A 24,865-nucleotide genomic window follows, 5' to 3' on the forward strand; every position below is an offset into this window, starting at 1 on the left:
TTACAGTGTTGGGAGGAAAGCTACGGACCAATTCCTCCCTGAATGCCCTCATCTGGTGCCAAGGGACCTGTGCATTATGCTGTTTTTTGTTGCCCTAGAAGATATGGTGCTGATCTTTTGGAATGGTCTGCAGCTTCTTCTGATATTCCTTAGTTGGTTAGGGGTTGTGGTGGCACTCCGTGGGGCAGAGGGCAGGTAGCATGGATCCTGTGAATTGACAGGTTCTTGGTGGAGAAGAGCACTGTGTGGATACAGGCTGCAACTTCTGTGATGTGAAAGTTGGTGAGTCTGTCACTGTTGGATTTCAGAGGATACACAGCCTAGACCTAGGCTGAGAGTCTGGGCAGGAGCAGACAGGAACAGACAATTGTAGAGGAAAGCATGAGGACCAGGCCTGAGTGATGGCTTTCCTGCAATGAGGGCTATATTGCCTCTGTGTGTTTGTTGTCTGCAGCAAGTTGAGAGGCTGAGTTTAAAGGGACAAAAAGGTGAAGGGCATCATGTGCTAGAGGATGTCTAGAATCAAAGTGCTTAAGTGTTTGTGAAACAATCCCTCTCTTTTAGTAGACTGTTTTAGGCTGGTAAAAGTAGAACTCTAATCTATTTTTTTTTTTTTTTTCAAAGATCCTATTTTTTCCTTTTTCTCCCCAAAGCCCCCCGGTACATAGTTGTGTATTCTTCGCTGTGGCTTCTTCTAGTTGTGGCATGTGGGACGCTGCCTCAGCGTGGTCTGACGAGCAGTGCCATGTCCGCGCCCAGGATTCGAACTAACGAAACACTGGGCCGCCTGCAGCGGAGCACGCGAACCTAACCACTCGGCCACGGGGCCAGCCCCTCTAATCTATTTTTTTAAGTGCAAATCTAAGTAGAAAGTAAAAGAAGTATTAGATATACTTGTAAAATGAAGCCATGTGAGAAGTTGTGAAGCATTGTCAGTTGCTCTCTGAAATTTGTGGTGGTCTCCTTGGTGAGATTTAAGTGAGGGAGACAGACAAGAATTAGGGCACTTTTTCAGAATTAAAAATGAGCCTTAATTAAAGAAAAAGTTTCTATGGGGCTACTTGTGCTTCTTTGAGTTCATATCTTAAGTGTACACAGAAGTGAAGTCTAAGAACGTGTTAGGTAATATTAGTTAGAAGACAAATCTCGTTTCCTAATGTGTCATTTACAAAATGGGACTTCTTTGGATAGGGCCACTTACCTTTTCCAGGGGCCTCTGTGCCTCGCCATCTTCCTTCTTGAGCCTTCTATTTTCCTTGAAGCTCAGGCCCTGGCTCAGCTGGTCCCCAGAACCCAGCTGTTCCCCTCTCTCCTAGGCTTGGCTGAACCCTTCTCAGTTGCCTCATCTGGTTGTTTCTTTGCTTTCTGGCTTCATCCTATAGTCTTCCTCATTTTATGACATGTAACTTTTCCCCTTTCCAGGGTGTAGCCTCATAAAGATTCCAAATTTGTGGAGTTTATGGATTTGAATTATGTAGGTTATTAGGCTTTTTTATATACCCTGTGAGAACAATATGTTTGTTTTCGTGATAAGGATTATGTGCACATCAGTGTGTGAGTTACTGGTGTAACAAGGAAACACCTATAATTCTTCCAAATTATTTTTTAAAATGTGTGTCAATAGTAGATATCAGGGCCTCTTTCCTTCTATAGGTTTACATAGTGGAAGATGATTGCTGATTGTACCATATATATGACTCTGCATTTCTGAATCAGCATACTTTTTTGCTGACTTATAAAATATGTGTGGTGCATTTTTCCCATGTGAAATTCTGCATTATTCCTTGCCAGAATCCAGAGAAAATCTTTCCTATGACAGAAAATAAGCATCAAGGAATAAAAACGCCTGGGGTGGGTGTTTGCATAAAAAGAAAACAGTGTTAAGATTCTGTAGACAATTAAAATCTATGATTAGTTAACTCTTTCAACACGGGGAAAATCATAGATAGTTGGCCTTTTTTTTTTCTTCCAATGGTGAGGAAGATTGTCCCTGAGCTAACATCTGTCCCAATTTTCCTCTACTTTGTATGTGGGACTTTGGCACAGCATGGCTTGATGAGCCGTGTGTAGGTCTGTGCCTGGGACCTGAACCTGTGAACCCCGCCTGCTGAAGTGAAACCTGCAAACTCAACTGCTATGCCACCAGGCTTCCAGCCACCTCATAGTTGGCCTGTTTTGATGGAAATGAAACAGAAAGAAAAAAAAGGCAAGCATCCTTTTATCTTTACTAGCCTCTTGTCATGCACAGGCTCTTTGCTGGGAAGGCTTTTAAAGGCCCCCTTAATAATTCAAGTGGAGGGATTTGAAACCTTGAGTAGCTCCTGATTCTTTTATGTAGAATTTCATATGCTGTTAGTCTGCTGAGCACTTCACAGTACAGTATATGATGAAAATATAACAATAATTAGGGAATTTGTCAGCTGGAGCTAATCCAAAAATTGCATGTTAGACCTTGTCCAAACTTTAGTGAAACTAATTATCTGAAAAGTCTTGTAACGTTTCACTGGTCTGGCATTGCCAGGACTCTACTGTGCTCCAGTCCGATATTTGATAAATGCACATTCCACCATCATGGTACATGGGGACTTCCTCTTGTACTCAGAAGGAATATGTCTTAATGTATTCATCTCAGTGACTTAGAGAATGTTCAGCCACTCTTGTTTAGTTTCTTGCTTTCCTGGGAAGACAAGTATTTAGTATTGTAGGGTTCACATGATGTAAAATCTGGCTTTCTCCCTTATAGTTTATCTGACTTAAACCTGTGTGTGAACTAGATGCTATCTTTCTTGTATTTTTTTTACTCAAGAATTATTTTGATGAAAATGTAAGGGTATACTGTAGAAAGGCATGAGTTTAGAGTTCCTTGGAGGTAGTCAAGAAAGGATGCTTCACAGAATGAAGAGAAAGAGGTGTGACCTTCAGGTTAACTAATTCAGTTCCCCTCCTAGTCCATTCTGTCTTCAGTGCCATTCTCCTGAGCATGTAATTGACAAAGACTTACTGATGAGGGCCAGGGTTAAGAGCTGGTCATGTAGCCATCATTGCCTACATGGATGTGTTCATTCATTCGCTCACTCATTCGCTCACTCATTCTATTTAGTAGAGTGCTTACTATGAGCCGGTTAGCCCTCGTGACCCTGGGGATACAGTTGCTGGTAGCTTGCTGCTTGGCTGTGTTGGAAAGTTTTTCTGTCCCATCTCCGAAATCCACTGTGTCCTTTGAATTAGTAGGAGGAACACCAAACACATCTGAATGAAGGGGCATGCATCTACTTGTGGACATGGAATGGTCAGAAGTCCACAGGCGTTTAGTGGATTTGGGAAGGCTGATCAGGAAGGGAGATTAGAGAACCTGGGAGACAGAACTCTCATTCCGTTGACTGTGCTTTCCTCAATTCTGAAAACACGTTGGTAGTTTAAAATTTCTGACTATGTTTAATGTGCTATTATTTCGTTCTTATCCTCTTCTCCTTCCCAAGCTGTGGTTGAACTGATGGTGTTTTTACAGTTGAAGATGTCTCAGATGAGGTGCTGAGCTCTCCGGGCTGAAGCTGCTCATCGCAACCACAGAATGACTGGCATAGAGCTCTGAGGCTGCATTCACACCTGTCTTCATTTTTCCTATAATTTCTACTTTGAAAAATATAGAATATGGAATATTTATGTAGGATTAGTATTAAGACATTTTCTATCTTATATAATATGTTTTATAATGTTTATTGTGGAAAACGGAAACTATAGAAAAGTATAAACAAAATGAAATCTGACTTAACTCATGGTCAGTGTATTGTTTGTAGTTGGTGAATAACTCTCGTCTGTCTTCCTCCTCCTTCCCTCTTTCCCTGTCTCTCTTCTTTCTCTCCTTCATTCCCTCCCTCTTTGTATCTCTAAATCTATCAATGTATCAATCTGTATATATGGACTTTTTTTTCAAATTTCCAATTTTACTACATTTAAATACTGTTTTATGTTTTATTTGCAGTTAACATCATACGAAAATATTTTCCCATACTTTTAAATATTTTCAAACACATTTTCAGTTCACTTGTATAATATGTCACAATTTATCTCTCTCTATTGTTAGATGTTCAAGCTAGTGAAAGATTTTGTTTTGGGTTTTTTATTTTTTTGGTAATTATAAATAGTTCTATAAGATCGTTTGTTGTTGTTAGTGCCATGGAGTCGATTCCGACTCCAGCGCCCCTGTGTACAGCAGAGCGGAACCCTGCCCGGTCTTTTTGCACCATCCTCTCCCCTCTGGCGCTCTATCAGACAGTGTTCCGCTGCTCTTCAGAGGGTTTTCATGGCCATTGTTTTTGGGAGTGGGTGTCCAGGTCCTTCTTCCTAGTCTTTCTAGTTTGGAAGCTCCACTGAAACCTGTCTGCTATGGGTGAGCCTGCTGACCCATACTGGTGAGTATTTTGAAATACTGGTGGCATAGCTTTCAGCATCACAGCAACACGCAGCTGCCAATCTGACAGCCGACAGATGGATGGTGTGGTTCCCTGACCAGAAAGGAACAAGGGCCCTGGTGGTGAAAGCCCTGAATCTTAACCACTAGACCACCAGTATAATATCATCTAGGGGCATGAAGTTTTATATGTATCTCTGGTCATTTCTTTGAGATAAAAATCTTAGAACTTGTATTTTAGGGCCAAAAGGGGATAAATATTTTGAAGGTCTTTGATACATATTAGGAAAATATTCTCCTGAATGGTTATCAAATTCAAACTTCTGTCAGTCTTATATAGGAGGGGTCCCGGACTCTACTTCAGAGAATTTTCATCAGTGATCTTGGAGATGAACTAACTTTAGAATTCGTGATTATAATTCAAGACAGTTTTGACAGTCCAGAGAATTGACTAGTTGCTGGCAAATTAAAGTTCCGTAAGGGAAAATGAGGGTAGGAGAAATAGGGCAGATAAAAATTGCCAAAATTCTCTTTGCAGAGTAATTGTTTCTGCTCGCATTGCCTGAAGGAGAATCCAGGGGTCATAGAGAATGTGACTGGATTTTTCTGTAGCTCTGTGGGGGACTTTGCTATGGTAAGGTCTATTCCCAAATGGGAAGAAAAGGAAAGCCCATTTGAACTAATGCTCTATTCTAAAAGGAAAGTTCAACTTTTATATTTTCTGCTATTAAGGATTCAGACACTAAATACCTTCTTGGGGAACATTAAATGTTTGCTTTAATTATTTACTATAATTATTTGAGCATGAATTGAATTTAAATAGTGCTTTCAGAAAGTTACTACTGATCTTTCCTCAATTACACAGAGAGAATGTTTAGGCAGCTCATCTTTTTTCCTATGAAATTTTAGGGGGAATAGAATTATCTTTACCTTGCAAATGGCACTTTGAGGATAGGAAAGCTATCCTAAAACAAAAAATGCTTATAAACACACACGCTCACTCCCAAACTCGAGGAAGCAGTTTGAAAAGCCTGCTTCTGTTGGGTTGTAGGTTGTAGTTCTGTGTGCGTTTTGAGTGTAATTTATACGGTAGAAGCCTGTACCAGCATCTTTATTAGCAATCGTTTCTGTTCACTTGTGGTACAATTCTGGTTAATGTTCAGACAGGTGACCCTGGGATAGTTATGATCCAGCAGGACTTTATAATTCGATCTTTTTTCCTACTGACTGATATTCAGCATGGTTTTAAGACTATTAACAAATCACATATGATGAGTTAAAAATCAGAACATTTAATTAATCAGCTCAATTAATTAATTAAAAGATGACAGGGAGTTTGCTGTGTTTATTATCCAGAAGACTTGGTCCTCTTGTGCTAATAAAGTGCTTTTCTTTTTTTTTTAACCTGGATTCCCACCATTCACAATTGCATGTCAGATCCTTTTCTAACCAAATCACTGTCAGTAGGTTACTTGTTATTTTTATTGTTATTTTATTGTTATTTTATTTTATTGTTATCGGTACTATTAGATGTAATGGTAGGCTTACTTCTTTAGCAGAGCCGTGCATGTCTCTCTGCCCTCTGCACACAGGGAGCTTTCCTGAAGCCCTGAGAGGCAGAATTGGCTGCTCCCGGCACTGACATGATGGACTGAGGGTGAACCAGCCAGGTGACATGGTTGCTGCGAAAGGTAAAATACGTGCAGCTGTAATTCTAACTAGTTTGAATGGTAGTTGTACTTTGCTTTTGGAAGTCTATTCTTTATAAAGTTTTTCTGATTATAATTTGATATATGTTTATTACAGAAAATTAGGAAAATTTAGAGTATAAATAACAAAATAAAAATCACCAGTAATTCTACAGTAGTTAGAAATCCTATTTATATTTATTGTATTTCCTTTTTTTACATAATTGGGTTCCTACTGTACATATAACTTCATGTCCTCACTTTTTTCCACTCAGCGTATCAGTAACACTTCCCATGCTAATAAAAACATCTCTGAAAATCGAACTTTTAATGGATAAGTAATATTCATTTGTATAGTCGTACCGTCATTTACTAGCTATTTGATTGTTGGTCCCAGTTTTCAATTATAAAAAAATCCTGTGATGAACATATGTACACACATTTTTGTGTTTATCTCTCATTATAATAAAACAGCATTATGCTACCTGTTAGAGTGTATATTTTCAGTGTTAGAGACTATCAGATAGGTGCACATTGTTGTGGGTGGGAATACATCTGAAAAGATTTTATATGGTGGTCTGTGAGCTGTTCTTTGAAGGGTACACAGCCAGGGCCTTGGCAGCTGTGAGAGTCAGGGTCTCACAATTGGGGAAAGTTCATGAGCAGAGTTGTGAATGGGAATGAGCTTGGGCTGTATGCATCTGTTTGTGTGAGTGTGAGCCAACAGTGGTGGAAGGACAGGCTTGGGAAATTGAAGGAAATAAAGTGTGAAATGTAGGGTGCAGAATTTGAAATTCTTAGTAGGATAAGTCTGGCCACCAAAGGTCCTGAGTTTTCTGCACCATTGTACTTTTAACTATTCATTACAAACTTTTATGTAATACATTTTATGTGCAAAGCTCCCCCTTGTGAAGGCCCACAAGGGGCTTATACTTCAGTAGGGGTGGTGATACTCAGCCAGTGAATGCAATGGTCTGTCATGTTGTCCTCCTAAATGCAGTCATACTGTCAGACTGTCATGTGGTGTTGGTTTGGAAAAGTATGCTCGTGGTCGCGGTTGGAATCTTTGGAGGTGCAGAATCAGAGCAGAGTCGCAATTTAAATGATCCAGATATTTTCAAGATGGTTCTCAATATAGATTGGAGGGGTCTGGTTCAAGACAGGCATGGTGGGTGAAGGTCCATTAAGGACCACAGGGTTGTGAAGCAGTGACTGTAAGACTTCGTAGAATGGGTTGGAGGAGAAGGGCTTAGATTTTTATAATCAGAGCAGCGGTTCTGCTTATAGAGTAGACTCTTTTCAAAATAGGAAAGGCTCAATCCTATCCCCGATTTGCTGAATCAGAATTTTAGGGGGATGGGATTAGATATATGTATAAATATATGTGTGGACAGTTCCCAATTTTCGGTGGTTCAACTTATGAATTTTCGACTTTATGATGATGTGAAAGTGATATATATGCATTCAGTAGAAACAGTACTTTGAATTTTGAATTTTGCTCTTTTCCCAGGTTAGGGATATGCATACGATATTCTCTTATGATGCTGGGCAGTGGCAGCGAGCCAGAGCTCCCAGTCAGCCCGGCAATCAAGAGGGTAAACAACAGACACACTTATAACCATGCTGGACCCAGACAACCATTGTTTTTTCCACTTTCAGCACAGTATTCAAGAAATTACACTTGATTATAAAATAGGCTTTGTTTTAGGTGATTTTGCCCAGCTGTGGGCTAATGTCAGTGTTCTGAGCACATTTAAGGTAGGCTAAGTGTATTAAATGCATTTTCGACTTATGATATTTTCAACTTATGATGGATTTATCTGGATGTAATGCCATCATAAGTTGCAGAAGATCTGTGTGTGTGTGCGTGTGTGTGTGTATAAATATATTTATTTATTTATTTAAAAAGCTCCCCTGGAGATTCTGATGTGTGCCTCTGGTTAGAAACCACTAAATGAATTATGTATTTTTTTCACTTCAAGAATTTGTCAAATTGTCTGAACCTACTGTTTTGAATCTTAATATTCTTAATATGCATGGGTATGCATTGTTCTGCTGCATATTTTTTCATACTGTTTTCAATTCCTGAAAACATTTTTCCTGTTGCTTGGTGTCACCTTGTATTATAAACTTACTAATTAGTGTTACTCTGCAAAATCAATTTTGAGCAAACGAAATGCACTGCAAAAGTTAAAAGGAGTTTCTATAACTTTTTTTCTTACTAAATAATAGAGACAAAAGCCAAGATGGATGATCAAGCATCGTATTTGAGGACTTCAAAGCTGGCCCTGGCCTTGGCAATTATTCACTCAAAGCCAGCAGACAAAAGCGGCAGAGAGCACGCGGAGCACCTGGCGAGGGTGGTGTCTGGGCAGGAGTCGAAGTGGAGGTTGAAAGTCGAAGCCTTGGAAGCTGAGGTTCTGCAATTACGTCAAAAACTTCTTCTGAGCAAGATTCATTCAGGACTGTTTGACAGTGGTGAGTCTGTGAAACTGTCTTTTGGTAATTATATCACTCTCTTTTATTTTGGCTTCACAGTTATTTAGAAATTGTTTCCTAAACTAGACTTCTTCTTCTGGCCAGATAAAGATTTTTTACTTCTAGTCATTCACTAAAAGTTTATTGTCACTTTCTAATGAATGGGACTACCTTAGATATTGAGATGAAGTTGGAGAATGAAAATAATCTAGATATGAAGGCAATAATGTTTTAAGCTTAGTGGATAACTTAATTTTAAAATCTTGTTGTTCAGCCTTATTATTTTACTATGTATTTTATGTTGCTATTATATTAAATAATTCCTCTGGCAATCAGATATCAAGTACCAGCTATGGACCAGGCATGTGGTGGGTGGCGAGGACCCCAAAACACATGAGAAGAGGAGCTGTCCTTGCCATTAAGTACCTACCATTCTATCAGGGAAAAGAGACCCATAAATAATTACCCAGTTGTGATAAATGCTATAATGGAGATATGAACAAAGTGCAGAGGAGGAAGTCGTTCCTTCTGCCTGGGTTCTGGAAAGGCTTCTTAGGTTGGCCCTCAGGGGTCTGTGCTGTAGTAGTGAGATGTCACAGAGCATGCAGCAAGAGACGGGAGTGTAAGCAGAGAATACCTGTCCATTCAGGACACTGCCAGCATTCCTTTTCAGAGTGACCAGAACACCATGAGGTAGAGGTGTGATGGGTGAGAAAACAAGAGAGATGAGTTGGGACCAGGTTCAGCAGGGCCTAGAATGTCAGCCTAAGGACTGTTTTGCTGTATCCCCTTATCATTCATTTGACCATACAATTTATAGTCTGTAGGACTCTTATGAGAGTGAAAGGAGGGGACTGTTAATAACTATCTGAGGATGACAGGCAAAAACCAGTGCTCACTTGAGCAGACAGGAACATGTGGTCGCTCTGTTCATCAGGAGTCGTACAAGTTTTTTACACAGAGGATTGACCCTCATATTGGGATTGGGAAACATAATTCTGGTGATTTTTTTAAAAATGTAAATCAGCTCATGTTGCTCCTTTGCCAAAAATCTTTCCCTGGCTTCCACTTATGCTTCACGTTAGACTCAGACCTGTGATCATGGCCTATCATGCGGTGGGGGATTTCTTCTCCATTCACCTCTCCCACCTGGTCTGACTCAGCTTCCCCATTGATAACGCGGCTCCGGCCACCTGGGGCTTCCTTCCAGCCCTTTAAGGCTCTTCTTGCTTCAGACCTTTGTATGTTCTTGCCTTCACTCTCTTTGTGTCTGGCCTCTTCGGTTACTAGAGGGAATTCTAAATGATACCTCCTTGTTGACCACTCTATGTACAGAGCACTCCCCCACCAGTTATTCTTTACCCAAACACTCCCTATGGATTATTTCTTTGTTAGGTTACTTGGTTGCTGCTTTATCTCCTGTACCAGTCTGAGCTCACTGAGGAGTGGGTCTTTGATTTGCTCAGCACTCTCCACTCAATGCCCACCCCAAAGCCTGACACACAGAACGTGCTCAATAAATATCTGTCAAATGGAAGTGTAGCATAGAAGATATTTTGGCAATAACAGTGATTGGAGGCACGGAGACAAGCTTTAAAAGAGTTTACCAAAGCCCATATGAAAAATGATGAGTTGAGCTAGATCCGGGCTAGTGAGACCTATAAGGAATTCAACATAAATGAATGGTTTCAGAGTAGATACTTCACAGATTTGTGAATGATTAAGGGAGATGGAGGCATTTATGATACTTGAGGTTTTTAATCCTAGTTTATTGCATTGATTGTGATGCTTCGAATCCAGATAGTGAACACAGAAATAAGTTTCTAGGATAAAAGGTCGAGTCCAGGTTTGTCTGAGGGTAGGTTAATCCCTGAATATACGGGGATTACCTAGAAGGAAGGTGGAGGTATGGTCCTAAAACTCAAAGGGAATGAGCAGGCTCGAAATATAGATGCAGACTTAGGATTTAATGGCATTTAAGATAGTTGAAGTTATAGCTGTAGATGAGACTCACAGGGAGAATGGAGCTGGGGGGTGGGGCACTGTGATCCCTGCATCCCAGGGACAGGCAGAGGGAAAGGAGCCATTGAAAAGAATGTGGCTGTCACATGAGGAGTGTGCAGGGGTAGCACACACACAACTGTTGTGGGTGATGGGGTGCTCACTAACTTTAGCTGTGGGGATTATCAGGAAATCTCGCTAACCTAATACCCAGATGTTAACTAAAATTTTCTTATTGTCTGAGCGAAAATAGTGTTAGACAATTTATAGGCACATTTAGTCTCGAGTTTTTCTAGGTAATGTTATCTTCGAGTGTACCAATGAATGACAACGTAATCAATTTTCTTAATTTTTTTCTGTGCAGTTATGTGATTAATACAATGGCACATGTAAAAATTTGCAGTGATCTTAAACGGTGACTATCACAAACATCCATGACAGACATCAAACTGTTGTTCACCCTCCAGGGTCTGTTTATGGCACTGACTCAGTGGTGTTTGGAACAGGTGCATGCCTGACAGTGAGAGCCTAGATGAGAGCTTGTTCTTAAGCTGAAAACTTTCACTTACAGCACCTCTGAGAGAAATGTTCAAATATCACATAGTTAGAATCAGTTTTACTTGCAGCAGGAATTGCAGGTTTTGGCAAAAAGCGTTTTGGCACAGATGTTGGAAGTAATCTCTCTCTCTGTCTCTTAGCTTAAACTTGAAAATGAGGAAGCAGTGACTAGTAAACAGAGTCACTATTAAAGGAGAAAGAAAAAAAACCTCAGAAAAGGGGTTATTAAGTTGATAGGAAAATAAAGGAGGAACACAGTCGTTATTTAACGATGTACTATTTGAAAGACTAGCATGGCTTGCTCTAAGAAAACTCCATACCCAAAAAATCAAAACTGTGTTACGTATGTATTTATATTATTAAATATTTATTTCTGGAATTTTCAGAGTTGCTTTACATATGCAGCTGTTCTTGAGTGTTTAGAGACAGCAGGCGCTCAATAAATGTTGAATGGAACGCTTCGTGACAGATTGAGAGGCTGGGGAACTTAATTTACAGCATCAGCTATCCATTGCAACAATTGATCAACCCGGAATTGAATAAAGCGGAGCTGAAATGGCAAAGAAATCAAATAAGGAAGCATAGTACAGTTTATACAGCATTTTGGGAACTCAGCTATTTATTTGACTTATTTTTCTACAGCTAATTCTTAAAGAGAAAAATACTTCTTTATTGTATTTTTTAAGGGATTAGACTATACAAGAAGGGATAAATACTCATTAGTAGTGGAAGGAAGGAAGGAAGGAAAGAAGGAAGGGAGACAGAGAGGACCAAAGGAGCCCACATACTCAGTGACACATTTCTCAAAACCCTTTTGGTGATGTGTGGCAGACATGGTTATTTGCTCAGTATCCAGCTTCCTTCTTCCTTACTAAAGCACTCTGATTTTGTTTTGGCAGAGATGTGCTCATGCCCAGTGGGTTAATTCATGACAGGCTTAGAATTGTTCTAATGTTGGGCAGGGGCCAAGGTAAAGTAAAAAGCAATGTTCAGTGCTTTGTGTAAAGATTTTCCTCTTTGTATCAAGGGATTGAGGCTCATGAAAGAGAATAATTAAAAAATTTTTTACCTTAACCACTAGTTTCTTGTATGAGGCCCTGCCGTATGAGGATATCACGCCTGGAACTGTGGTAGCCATTTTGCAACTGTGAGGCAATTTTGAAAAATTAATGCCAGAATGCTAAGGATGGTGAAGTAGTAGGATGAGGAGAACCTGGGGCCTTCTTGAAATTGCTGAGCAGTTAAAGCAACTCTAGGATTACTTTATTAGGTATTTTTAAAAAGGTAAACAATGGTTTAAGCCATTGTTATTCATGTACTCTCTTCCTTCTATCTGAGTACATCCTAACTTATAGAGTGGGGAAGAGGCGGGGGGTCATGAATAAATTAGAGTGGAGCTCTTTCTCCTAAGAATCTTCTTGATCTGTAGGAGAGAAAAACTATGTTCTTTAGTGTAGAACACATTCCTGTTACAGATGGCCTTGTAATGTTGGCGAGGATTTTATCTAGGTCTGAGTAGGTGGGTGAGGGGGGCCCAGAGCATAGAGACTGGCCAGGAAGGTGGTAGTGGCTGTTCTGAAATGTTGACTAGATATTGAAGGGGACGTCGTGACAGAAGCAGGGCCTCGTTAGTGGAAAAAATGGTGTAGAACTTCACTGAGTAGATTTAGGATTAAAATCTGAGTGTGTGTGTGGGGGTGGGGCAGGCAAGGAGACTCTGGGCAGTGCTATGATGCTTGTACAGTAATTGGGCATTCACAGGAGGGAAGCAGATGGATGAAGTGTCAGGTATATACTTTTCTCCCTGCAATTTTATGTACTCAGGGTCTTCATAAGCGATAGATAGGCTACTGGATGAACAATTGGCTAGAGTGAAAAGGAAGTAAGAGAAAATCAAACCATGTTAATTCGTCGATTCACATGTTTATTTAGTAAATGTTCATTGAATACCGGGCTCATGGGTAGAGGGCTTGGGGGTGGGTGATGGCAGTGGCAGAGCAGCACAAGTAGTTGAGGCTGAACTTAGCTCTTGTACCTTTTGGGTCCCAGGAAGCACCTGTCCCACTCACATGGCTTCAGGAGCTTCCCTGCCCTTCTAGCCAACAGTGCCTAGGTTGGTCCATCCTTTCCTGTTGGCTGCTTCTACTGCTTTCTACCCTGAGGATCAAATCCTCCGTGCTCGATTGCCTGCCCCAGACCCTACTTCTCATCTTGTGTAAGTCTGGATTTAGGAGAAGGTTTTTATCTAGACTGGTGTTGATGGGGCCAGAAGGGGCAGGATAGCCTAGCTGCGCGTGTGCACCTCGCCAGACCCAGCGTGGACCTTACCTTTCTCTCCTGACTGCTGCATTTCTGCTCCGGGCCTCCTCAGCCTCTGTCCCATCTCTTGCTCTTCTCATCCCATCCCAAACCACGTACCAAGAAGACATCACACATAACTGACCTACAGTCGTGTTCATGGAGCTCAGCATTTATGTGTTGGGATTCACTGTTTGACAGATGCTGAAAGAGCATGGAAAATGAGTGCATAAGCATTTCCTCCTTAGTTTTCACATAAGTTCCTATAATATAAATTGTCAAATATAATACTGATGGAAGTTTCCTTAAAATTGCAGTTGATTTAAAACATACATGCATAATGTACATAAACATCAGAGAATATGCCCTTAATTTAATATGGATTCTAGTGAAAGGCTCTAAAATAACTTAAAGTAAATTTATAATTATACATTAGGCATGTTTTACTCATTATATAAAAATTGAATTAATCTTTTGATATTAGCTACCATCAACATATAAAGACATTAAAGTTAAGGTTTAAATTAAAGCCCAGAATATTAAATGGCTTTAATAGTGACAAGGCAATAATTTAGAAATGTAAACATCTTAATTATCATAGTAGGAGCTGGCTCTGGGAGGAGTAGTGTGTGGAGATAGGGCATAAGAAGGACAAAACAAGTGCTGGCATAGGTCTGGGCCTGAAAGCAGCAGGGGCTTCAGAGGCCGGCGGTAGGTATGGGCGGCTGAGCATTCTCCAGCTGCAGTGTTTCGGATGGAAGGCATGAGTCTTCCCAAATCGCTTCCAGGCTTGACTGTCATTGCATGATACAGACATCTTTGCCTAGCTGGGTTCCAGGAAGCATCTTGGGTGTCCAGGTAACCCCCTGGTTAGGTTGACACTGCTGTCTGTGTGTGTGTAGGTTCTCTCCACTCCTCTCCTTTCCCAATGCCACTTCCTTGAACTTGCCTGATTTGTCCTAATTACACTCTGTGTTTATAGTTGTAGCCTCGTAACTTTCAAATCTAGATCGTAGCCATCTCAAGTCTTCTCATTTACTTTAGGATAAATCCACAATCTTCAACGTGGGCTACAAGCTTCTCCATGATGTGCTACTTGCTTAGCTCTCCAGCCCAGCCTTTCACCACTTTGTCCTTCACGCTCTGCTTTGCGACACATGAAATTTCTTTCACTTACTTGAATCCGCCTTGAAAAAGCTCCAGGCTTCTACATGTATTGTTTCTCTCTGTAGGATATGGTCTCCCTCTTCTTTTTGTCTGGCTGTGCACTACTTTTTTTTTCTTTTAATTTTTTTTTTTTTGAGGAAGATTAGCCCTGAGCTAACTACTGCCAATCCTCCTCTTTTTGCTGGGGAAGACTGGCCCTGAGCTAATGTCCCTGCCCATCTTCCTCTACTTTATACGTGGGACACCTACCACAGTATGGCTTTTTGCCAAGCAGCGCCATGCCCGCACATGGGATCCGAACCGGCAAACCCCAGGCCACTGAGAAGCAGAACATTCGAACTTAACTGCTGCGCCACTGGGCCAGCCCCTATTCTTTTTTTCTGATGTAGTTTTAATATCCCTTCTGCCTTTGTTGACTGCCTCCCTAAACTAGATTAGATTCTCCCACTGGGATCCCCATACTATTCTAGACTATTCACAGCATCTGTGAGATAAATTATAGTAGTTTAAGCAGCCCATCTTCCCCACAGGCCCTAAACTCCTTGCTTGCAGGCGTGTGTCTTTTCTCATCACTTCTGTATTCCAAGGGTTAGCACAGTGCCTCGTATTGGGGTGGGGTAGGGGGCTTGGAGATGTTTGTTGAACCAGTAAGATTAGACGTGGTTTATGTGAGTGTTAATACCAGGAACAAAATGGCCTTGCTGATCCATTGTTTCTGGAGATCTACCAAAGCCCTGCAGTCATGGAAGGGGGATCTGAGGAGCAAGATGCAGCATCCTAGGGAGGGGCGCTCACTAAGGTAGGATGAGTATCAGGGCTCCTACCTTTGAGGGAGCCATGCATGCATACAGTGGTTTAATCAGAACAGAGTAAATGAATAGTGACTATGTTGGCTTCCCATCTGGGGAACAAAAGGCTAAAAATATTTAAAGCACTTTTGCATCCCTAGGTCTTTGCTCAATGTGATTTTTTTTTTTTTGAATAGTTTAACCTGTAGCAAATTTTAATCTAGTTCTTATACTTAGGATTGATTATGTTTGTTTTTTGCAGGTTTTGTGTGTCTTTTTTATATGCCCTGCTATTTATCTATTTTTGAATTTTAAGATTCTGTTAGAAATCTAAAGGTATCGTGGGGATTCTAGATTTAATATTTGGGCCCTAGACATCCTGAAATTTATTCTTTAGAATAAGTTCAGTGTACAGTGAATAGAATTGAGGAGATAGCTCTAGACTATAGTGTAGACTTGGAAAATTAATGGAATAATGTCAATTCCATTATCAGAGCAAGAAGGAATTCAGATAAATAAGGTAAATGGGAGTAAGCTTGAGATGCTCCAGTTCTGCTAAGCTCCCAGGTGATGTTAATGCTGTTGATCTTGAAGACCACTGTTTGAATGGCAGGAGACTGTGGACTGTTTTTGCGGGGAGTTTGTGAAGGGAAGGAGAAAAAAGATAGGTTGGTAGTTGGAGAGGGTGCAAGGTGAAGGGAAGTATTTTTCTTGTGAAGATGGAAGAGAGACGTCAACACCCTGGCACTTTGGTGGGAAGGAATTAGCAGAGAGAAAAGTGGAAGATATGAAAAGAAGAGGATAAGAAAGGAATCACAGGTGGCTCGGGGCCTCAAACCTGAAGAAATATCGAGCACAGTGGAGAGACTGGCCTGGGACCTCAAGAAGGGACCTTGTCTCCTCTCTGAGACTCTTCTGCAGGTGGGCGTGGGTGCCCCTTCATTCGTGTTTTTGCTAAGTTCATTCCTGGCGGCTCTTCAAGGAGCTATCCTGTAAAATTCGTTGTTTTAGCCTACTCCTTCTCCAGTGCCCCATTATCCCAAATCTGTCTCTTGGTCCTGTGGTTTCTTTTTTCAAACTGCCTTTGGATTTTCACTCTTGCATTTCTTTCTTTGCTGCTTCAGCTCTCGTCTAAGAAGTCATCTCCACCTCTTGCCTTGGTGGAAGATGGAGAAATGAGGAAGCCAAGTTAAGTAACTTGCCTGAGGTTAAATAGAGTGGCATTCCTGTAGAATCCCAGAATGATGCCTTTCTAGTACTTTAAGGTGTTTTCTTAAACCAGTGGTTCTCAAAGTGTGGTCCCCAGACCAGCTGCATCAGCATCAGGTGGGAAGTTAACCCTCTCTTAACTGAAGGAGAAACTCTGCTGGTGGGCCCAGTAAACTTTGGCTAACAAGCTCTCCAGGTGATGATGATGAAAAATGAAGTTTGAGAACCACTGGTTTTAAATAAATAAAAGTGAAATATGTGTTCAGGGAGCATAATAAGACCTCTCCAGAAAAGGGTCACTGGAAACCTATTCATCCCCTCTCCAAGGCATCTGAGTGTGATAACTCAGGAGAGATTTGTAGGCCAACCTCTCAAAGATTTTTCAATACCAGCTGATAACATTTGGCTCCAGTCACCAAAGAATTGAGAAAGTGTTCATTTAGAGCCTGATTGAGCTGATGCTGGTAGTAGAAATTAGAGAAAATGGACAAACAAAAAATAGTAACATTAAAATGACCCTAACAGCCATGTTTGAAACTGTTCCATACGTTTCCATGAAACATGTACATAAAGCTAACAGGAATCCAAGGACTGTGTAGTGTAGGTTCTTGTTCTAGGAGAGCTGCTCTCTTCCCTCTTCATCTGTCTTCTCCTCTCTCCCTCCCTCTGTCCTTACTTCCCTTGTCCCTTCCTAATAAGCACCCATATGTGCTGTCATATAGGATTCTGAATATATGCCATATTTTCTGGTATGTAAGATGTGCAGTTGTATAAGACAGCCCCTCCATTTTTTTTTTTTGCAGGGGAAGATATCCTTTTTCTTATATTTTCTCAAGTAATTTTAAAGACATCTTGTAGGAGAAAAATTTTGAGTAGGAAATGCAGTATATTGTATACTAGAAATCAGTAGAAAACCTTAAATTTAAATTAAACTATACTGTTATACCAGTTCTTAATGAGTATATAAAGTGACATAGCTAAAAAGAAATATACTGCTATAAATGAATGCCAGCATGTTGTAGGCAATAAGACAAAACACATTTACTCATAAATAAAGTTTCATGTCACGCACATGGAACTACGAACACACGTACTTGTGTTATATTCTGGGTCATGCCGAGAGCTAACCTAGCTCAGCTTGATAGAAGATTAATTTGAATGAATTCCTAAATGGAATATGGAGAGCAAGCACATGTATCACTGAAAGTGGTACAAAACCAGCAGCAGAGTGCGGTGCTTGGAGTGAATCCCCGTGGAGGGAGGTCCGGTGTGGGAGCCACCTGCCTTCTCTGGGTTTGTGTGGTTGCTGTCATTACAAGGGGGGGCATTACACTTTGCTCAGACTGAAAGTATAGGGTGGTCTTTTCAGTTGAATCTCCTGCTGTGTAAACATCATTTATGTGAAATTTTAAAGTTAAATTGCTTGTACACATTTCTTAGAGTTAGTGTGAAAATTAAATGCCTTGGAGAGTGCCTCTGCTGTGGGATACGTGTGCTGTGAAGGAGACACCGAGGTTGTGAGCTGCTCTCAGCCATTGAGCGAATCCATTGTTTCATGTCATCAATTATTTTATGGTAAGCGTGCCATAATTTTTCTTGTTTTTGGTCTCTCCCATTTCTCTCAGAGTCAGAGAGAAATATTGCTGATGTGTCTTTAATACATTCAGATGCCTGCCAAGTCTGTGCTTAGAAATAATCAAGAAAAAGATTACTTCCAGAGAGTGCTGGTTCTGATGCTTTCAACGCCTGCCTCTGAGTTCCTTGTTCCTCGTAATTAATAAGGCATGTGGAGAACAAAGACCAGGTTGCTTTTGTGTTCTTCCTTGTTGCTGGATTCAGTGAATCTTACACACAGTACGTTTTCAAAGATGTTTCTGGGCTTGATATTTAAATTATTGTCTCTGGTTAGGCTTGTAAATATTTATAGTTATTTTCATGAAGTAAGGCAGAATTTTCTATGTAAAATGAAATGTAGTATGTATAAAATGTTAACATTTTACATCAGTTTGACAAATAACCAGTTGGTGAAAAAGTAATTGGTAAAAATTTAAATAAAGCTTCTGATCCTTCTACATACGTTTTCTTGTATTTGGAATTTTTCTAATTTATCAATAAAGCAGAATGTGCAGAATTTAGGCATCATTCCTCTCTTTTGTTATTATTCTAATAACAGATACTTTTCCCCCTGGAATTAGGATAATTTATCCATTCTTTCTGTAAAATAATATTTTTGACAGAATGACCTTATGCTTTGATCTAATCGATATGAAATAGATGGCATTCTGCATATTTTAATACCTAATTTTGCTAATAATTGTGCCCTTAATGACTCCAAAGTGATTTCTACCTGTGTATTTTATGAAGTGTGTATCCTCATCTGATTATGTTTTATCCTGTGATCCACAAGGCGTCTTGTCCTATCTGTAGTCTCCGAGCAGGAGTCAGTCCAAAGTGGGCCAAGTCCACGCCAGTGGCTGCTTTGTGTGGCCATGTGGCTCTGATGTCGGACAGGGCAAGCAAGACGGCAGGAGCTGGACCCGGAGAACTGTGTGCCTCAGTGATGTCTTCTCCCAGTCTCTCTGAAACTTCTCTTTAAAGAAGTGCCATGTCTGTGCCCAGCACCTGTGATGGTGAGCACAGTGATGACAAACTTAGCTGCTTATTTAACTTTTTGACAGCAAACTAGGCCTTTGTACCCACAGGTCTGTGTGAAAGAGAAAAGTGCCATTAATCAGATTTGCAACTTAAATTTTTAAATTTATTTTTATTTTTTAAATTACTTTTCGAAAGGCTTTGCCTCTTTAGTGTTGGTAGACATAAGGCTAGAGTTCCAGGCAGTGGCTTTCAGCATGGCCCGTGCATTAGAATCACCTGGGAGCTGTTAAAAGTCCTGATGCCTGGGTTGCAAACCAGACCAATTACATCAATTACAGCATCTCTGGGGCTTGGGCCAAGACATCAATATTCTTTCACAGTCTCTAGGTTATTCCAAAGTAAAGCCAAGATTGGGAAATACTGGTTAAAGCAAACTTTTATTTTCTATGTTCAACCCAAATCACCAGTGCTCATTATTAATCCCACCAACTTTAATCCCCTTATTTTATTGGCGTATTCTCTGTAGTACCTGCAGTTGTTTATCAAATAGAGTAGAACACGCTGATACTGGCCCTGCTGGGAGGATTCATCTGACTGTAGATTAGTCTACACTGATTTACTTTAATTGTGAGGTTTGGGAGCATGGGTGACACCGGTGAGAGGGGAGAGTGGTCTGTGGGCAGCTGAGGGAGGGCCATTCCGTTGTCTCTGTGCACATTTGGATGTGCTGGTAGCGAGGCTGGGCTAGAGTTGGGCTCTTTGTGGGGATCTCAGGCTTTCTCATGTGAATAGCGAGCAGCTATAGAATGAAAACTGGCATTTTTTCCAACCTCCTTTTTATGTTCTGTAAGGATAAATAGTTAAATAGTAGTAGTAGACAGCTTCTTCCAGCCTCCAAAAGCAGTATCATAAGGCATATCATTTTTGAAATTAGGGAATACTTGTATTTCTGCTCTTTCTTCAGTATTATTTGTTTACTATAGTATACAGCTTATTGAACAATTGTTGGTATGCTTTTAAAATGCATCTTCTTATGTTATTGCTAACGTTGCTACCCTGTTCAGGGCCCTTCAGTTAGTAGTAATACTCAGCAGCCCATGATGAGTTAAAATGCCTCTGTAAAAAGAAGCAAGTATCATTCATTACTTCGACTTACATGTCACAGTTGACTTCCCATATCAGCTGGCTATGAAATCGTACCAGCAGTACTTTGGGATACTTCTGAGAAACCCTGTATCAGTTGATGCAGAAACATTCTCTATTGCATGATTTATAAGTAAATATTTATTGAGGGTACTTAATATATATATACACACAACTACACAGTGCTTTGGTTAAAATTGCACTAAAAACGTGGCAACATGTACTTAATTCATGGATTGTGATTTTAATACTGTCAACAATTTTCCAAGAATTCTCAGCTATTGAAATTACTTAAATTATTAGGATATTATCTTTTAGATGGTTCTGTAGTAAACGCTTTTTCAACCCCAACTAACTAAAATTTTCTGTTTACTGGAAATTAGTAGACACTCAGATTTTATGGCATGAATGTCATGGCTTTATGTTTACCAGAAGGCATCTTTGAAGTGAGTGAAAGTGATGTGGCCATCTGACAAATGTCTGAATAAGGAAAAGGGCAGTGCACCATGCCTCATATAAAACACAGTGAACGTCAAGGTCTAGCACCCAGTAGGTGCTCAGTGATTAATTTAAGAATGAATTTGCAAAAGTGAATGGAGAAAGAACCTGCACAGGAGGAGGAGGAGGTATTACTGATGGAGGGAAGCATTGGCTGAGGACAAATCCTGGAGGTACAGTGCTTATTGGGAAGAGCAGGGAATTTGAAGTTAGGTGAATCTTGGTTGAATCTCAGTTCTACCTAAGTTCTTTTAGGCAAGTCACTTACCTCCCTTGAGACCACCTTCCTCTTCTGTAAATTGAGGATGATGAAGAGGAGGATAATGATGGGCAGTGTGAGGTTTAATGCTTGGCATCAAGCTTCCTGACACATGGACAAAAAGTAAATACTGGTTTCCTTCTTTCTTGGCCTTGATAGTCTGATGGGAATTGTCATTGATTCCTTAGCAGCAGAATTTGTGTTTTTTTTTTTTTTCTTTTTGACTTGAGAATTTTGTTGTTTAAGTGCATCTTGTAAAGACCTGGATCTAGCTGTTTTAGCAGATTATACCAATGGGAAAGAAAAAAAACAAAGGTTGAAGAGTGTGTGTGAGTTTTTTCTTTCCAGTAGTAAAATTGAATGATTGGCACCATTGTGGCTTCCTTGGTTCCAGTCCAGAAGCAAACATAGAAGATGCTCAGTGTGTTTCAGGCCTAGTGGTCTGATTCTCCTGGGAGTAAACTGCTTAGAAATTTTGTGAGAATTCAGCTGTTATTCTGTTTAATTATTTTTGAAGTTACATTATTGGAACTTGATTTTCATTCTCTACCCTGTCTTTATATTGTTATAAAAAGTTCTAATTTGATTTCTATTCTCTGGTTCTGATGTCTCAGTCATATTCTTTTCAATGTTCTTATCCTTCCACAATGAGCCCTGTGATTTCTCTCTCATCTGTAAAATACCATTTCTCCTTGACTGTTTCAGGAGCCCCCTATCGGTCATGTGACACCCTTTTTGGCCTCTGCAATTTTTCCTAAGACACATTTAAGATTATGTTTTAAACAGTGGATAGTTTTCCATTGTCTAGGAACAGATTACATTCAAGTCCCTTCCCATCATGAACTCAGAATCTTTTCCCAGCCCCGCATCCTACTTTCTACCTGCCTCTGTGTTCCCTCCACTCCAGCTACATCTCCTGCAAGCCATTGCCTGTGCCCTTGCCTCTGTGCCTTTGTTCATGCTCCTCCCTGATATGAAAGACCTCCCTCATGAAAGCTCTGTGATCCTTGATACTCGTACTACATGAAATCTTTCTGGCTTTTCCCCAGTTTGAACTAATTCCTTTGTGTTCTAAAGTGTTTCACCTGCACCTCTGCATGACGCAGGTGCCTTTTTGCCTTATAGTAGAGTTCATTGTTGGCCTGCCTTTTCCTTAGTTGTTTGATGATCAGAGGCCATGCCTCATCTACCATTTGAGACCTCTCAGCCCTTATTCCAGTGCCTTTACATTGTAGCACCCAACATACAGTTGAGGAATTAAATTGATTACAATGTAAGCTCTGTGAAATCATCTATTTTGGCAAGGCAGAATATCCTTAGTTTTGGTTTATTTTCTCCCTGAAAAATTTGTGTTAATTTTATTTTTTAATGGTAAGAGATTATACTGCTCTTTTGGTCAAGTTTATTTAATTTCCTAGACAACCAATTTTTACATTGAGTTATGGATGAGTGAACTGTAATACGAAAGCTATGCTGTGGTGCTGTATAACTTGGCCTTGCAAGCTATGAAGACCAGAATTCTTGAGGCTGGACTTTATTTTCAGGAATATCGCAATAGTAAAATTCAGTGGAAATGAGTTCTGTTTGGTTAACAATAAGGTGTCTGTAGAGAATTGACTTTGAGCTCTCCATTTTACCACTCACAAGAGTATATTTTAATCACTATTGACAGCATAATAACTGACTACTGAACTCTCTCTGGCTATGCCTCTTTTTTCAGAATTAAGAATGTTTTTACTTTGTTTCCTTATACTAGAGAATAGACTCTACGGAATTAAGTATATGACTTTTGGCCATAGCCATATGTTCTTACAGAGTTGTCATTTGGGGCTTTACTGGCAGATAGACCGTACTTAAAAAAATAAATGTTAGCTGTGGAAATGCGTATGTCTCCATTCTGTAGCATGTGAATGAGTCTTTTCTTCATAATAAGCCTATAATTAGTTCATATACTTAAGGCGTATGATGAGCTGTTATGTCATCCTTCAAATACTTTATTTCATGGTCAAATGAAAGGTGTCTAATTCCTAGATTCAAAATTGGCCAATTACAGTATTTTCCTATTTTGGGATTGTTTGTCCATCTAAGGGTATTGCCAGTATTTTCACATAGTCTTGTGAGTTTTTAAAGAAAAGAGTAATTTATTTGATTCCACAATGGAATAATCTTTTCACCTCTGAGCTTTCATAACACTTTTTTTTGCAGTGCTTTTATAGCATTCATTTAGCCAAAATTGCTGAGCACCCTCCTTGTGCCTGGCACCATGCTACGTACTTGGGATACAGTGCTGAGACTGGTGTAGTGCCATCTCGCTGGAGCTTACAGTCAAAGGCAGAAGTAGTTAACGTATGGGAGCCCATTTCAGAGCAGTCTGATCTGATCTAGAAAATCAGAGAAAGCCTTCCTGAGGAGGAATATTTAAATTAAAATCTGAAAATTGAATAGTAGTTAGTCAGGGTAGATGGGTTTGGAAGGGGTAGGAGAATGTTCTAGATAAAAAAAAATAACAGAGATGTGGAGGTGAATATGGCTAGAGGAGTGGTTTCTAACCTTGGTTACGCACTAGAATCACCTGAAGAGTTTGGAAAAATTCAGTACTTAGACCCCCACCCTGAGAGAGACTGTTGGATATTTGGAAGACCCTTGTTGAGGTAATTTTAGCAGGTGAGTGACACAATACGATTTGGGATTGAGAAGATTCTTGGGCTTCAGCGTAAGAAAGGTTGGATAGGGATGAGGCTGGATGTGAAGAGACCACTTAAGGGGTGTTGCAGCCAACTGGGTAAGAGAGGGGAGCAGCTCGGACAAGGCTGGTGTCAGTCAGGATGAAGAACAATGGTGAGAGTAACAGTTGGTGTCTTAGTCTGTTTAGGCTGCTATAACAAAAATGCTGTAGACTGAGTTGCTTATAAACAACAGAAATTTATTTCTCACAGTTTTGGAGGCTGGGAAGTCTCAGATCAAGGCACTGACAGATTTCTTGTTTGGTGTGGGCTTGCTCCTGGTTCATAGGCGGCTCTTTCTCCCTGGGTCCTCACATGTGAAATAGGCGAGGGATCTCTCTGGGGCCTCTTTGTAAGGGCATTGATCCTATTCATGAGGGCTTCACCCTCATGACCTAATCACCTCCCAAAGGTCCTACCAACATATGAATATTGGGGCGATGCAAACATTCAAACCATGGCAGTTGGCAAAAGGAAAAGAGAAAAAAGGCTAATTAGTTAAAAGAAAATCCTAAGTTAATATCATATAAACCAAGTGAAAAGCATATTTTGAGAATGAGGAATTGCATGAGATGAGAGGTCAAACAAGGTAGAAACTGTTGATGTCTGTTTGTTCAACTGACCAGGGGTCATTTGTTCTTTAGCAACTTTACTGAGAGAAGTAGAATACATCTGAAAGACCCATACACCTACCACAGGCAATGAGTTTCATTACTATCAGTGGAAAGATAACTGTGGGCATGTGGTTAGGAAATGTTTAAGGGAAGAGACCGCATGTGGGTGCGCCTTGAAGGACATACAGAACTTCAGCATCAGGGGTGTACACAGCCAGGAAGGGAGGAGCATCTTGAAGTTCGGGTGTACCCATGTTCACGGCCAGAAGGTACGATTGTCCTTATGAAGTATAGGGTTTATTTTTCAATAATGAGGAGACATCAAATGGTCATGGACTAGGACTGGTGTTAACCCAGCATCAGGGTGTTGCACGTAGGGGAGGGGAAGAAACTGAAGGCAGGAAAGCCTGGTAGGAGAATAGGGTGGTGTTCTAA

General features: G+C 40.3%; 1 protein-coding gene across 6 annotated transcripts in view; it reads left to right on the top strand.

The window, feature by feature from the left end:
* The window catches only part of MEI4 (meiotic double-stranded break formation protein 4), a 235,672-nt gene that overhangs the window by 23,096 nt on the left and 187,711 nt on the right, over positions 1–24,865 (top strand). For 3 of the 6 annotated variants that reach the window (XM_023650676.2, XM_023650678.2, XM_023650677.2), the window contains exons 2-3: positions 6,004–6,102; positions 8,332–8,577. In XM_023650676.2, coding sequence (XP_023506444.1) covers positions 6,087–6,102; positions 8,332–8,577 — 262 coding nt within the window. In that variant the 5' untranslated portion in view covers positions 6,004–6,086. Of the gene's footprint in view, positions 1–6,003; positions 6,103–8,331; positions 8,578–19,005; positions 19,229–24,865 lie in introns of those variants that run through there. The other 3 variants (XM_005596799.4, XM_070225167.1, XM_070225168.1) reach the window with 2 other exon arrangements.

Source organism: Equus caballus, chromosome 10, assembly GCF_041296265.1.
Source record: "Equus caballus isolate H_3958 breed thoroughbred chromosome 10, TB-T2T, whole genome shotgun sequence".
NCBI lineage: Eukaryota > Metazoa > Chordata > Mammalia > Perissodactyla > Equidae > Equus > Equus caballus.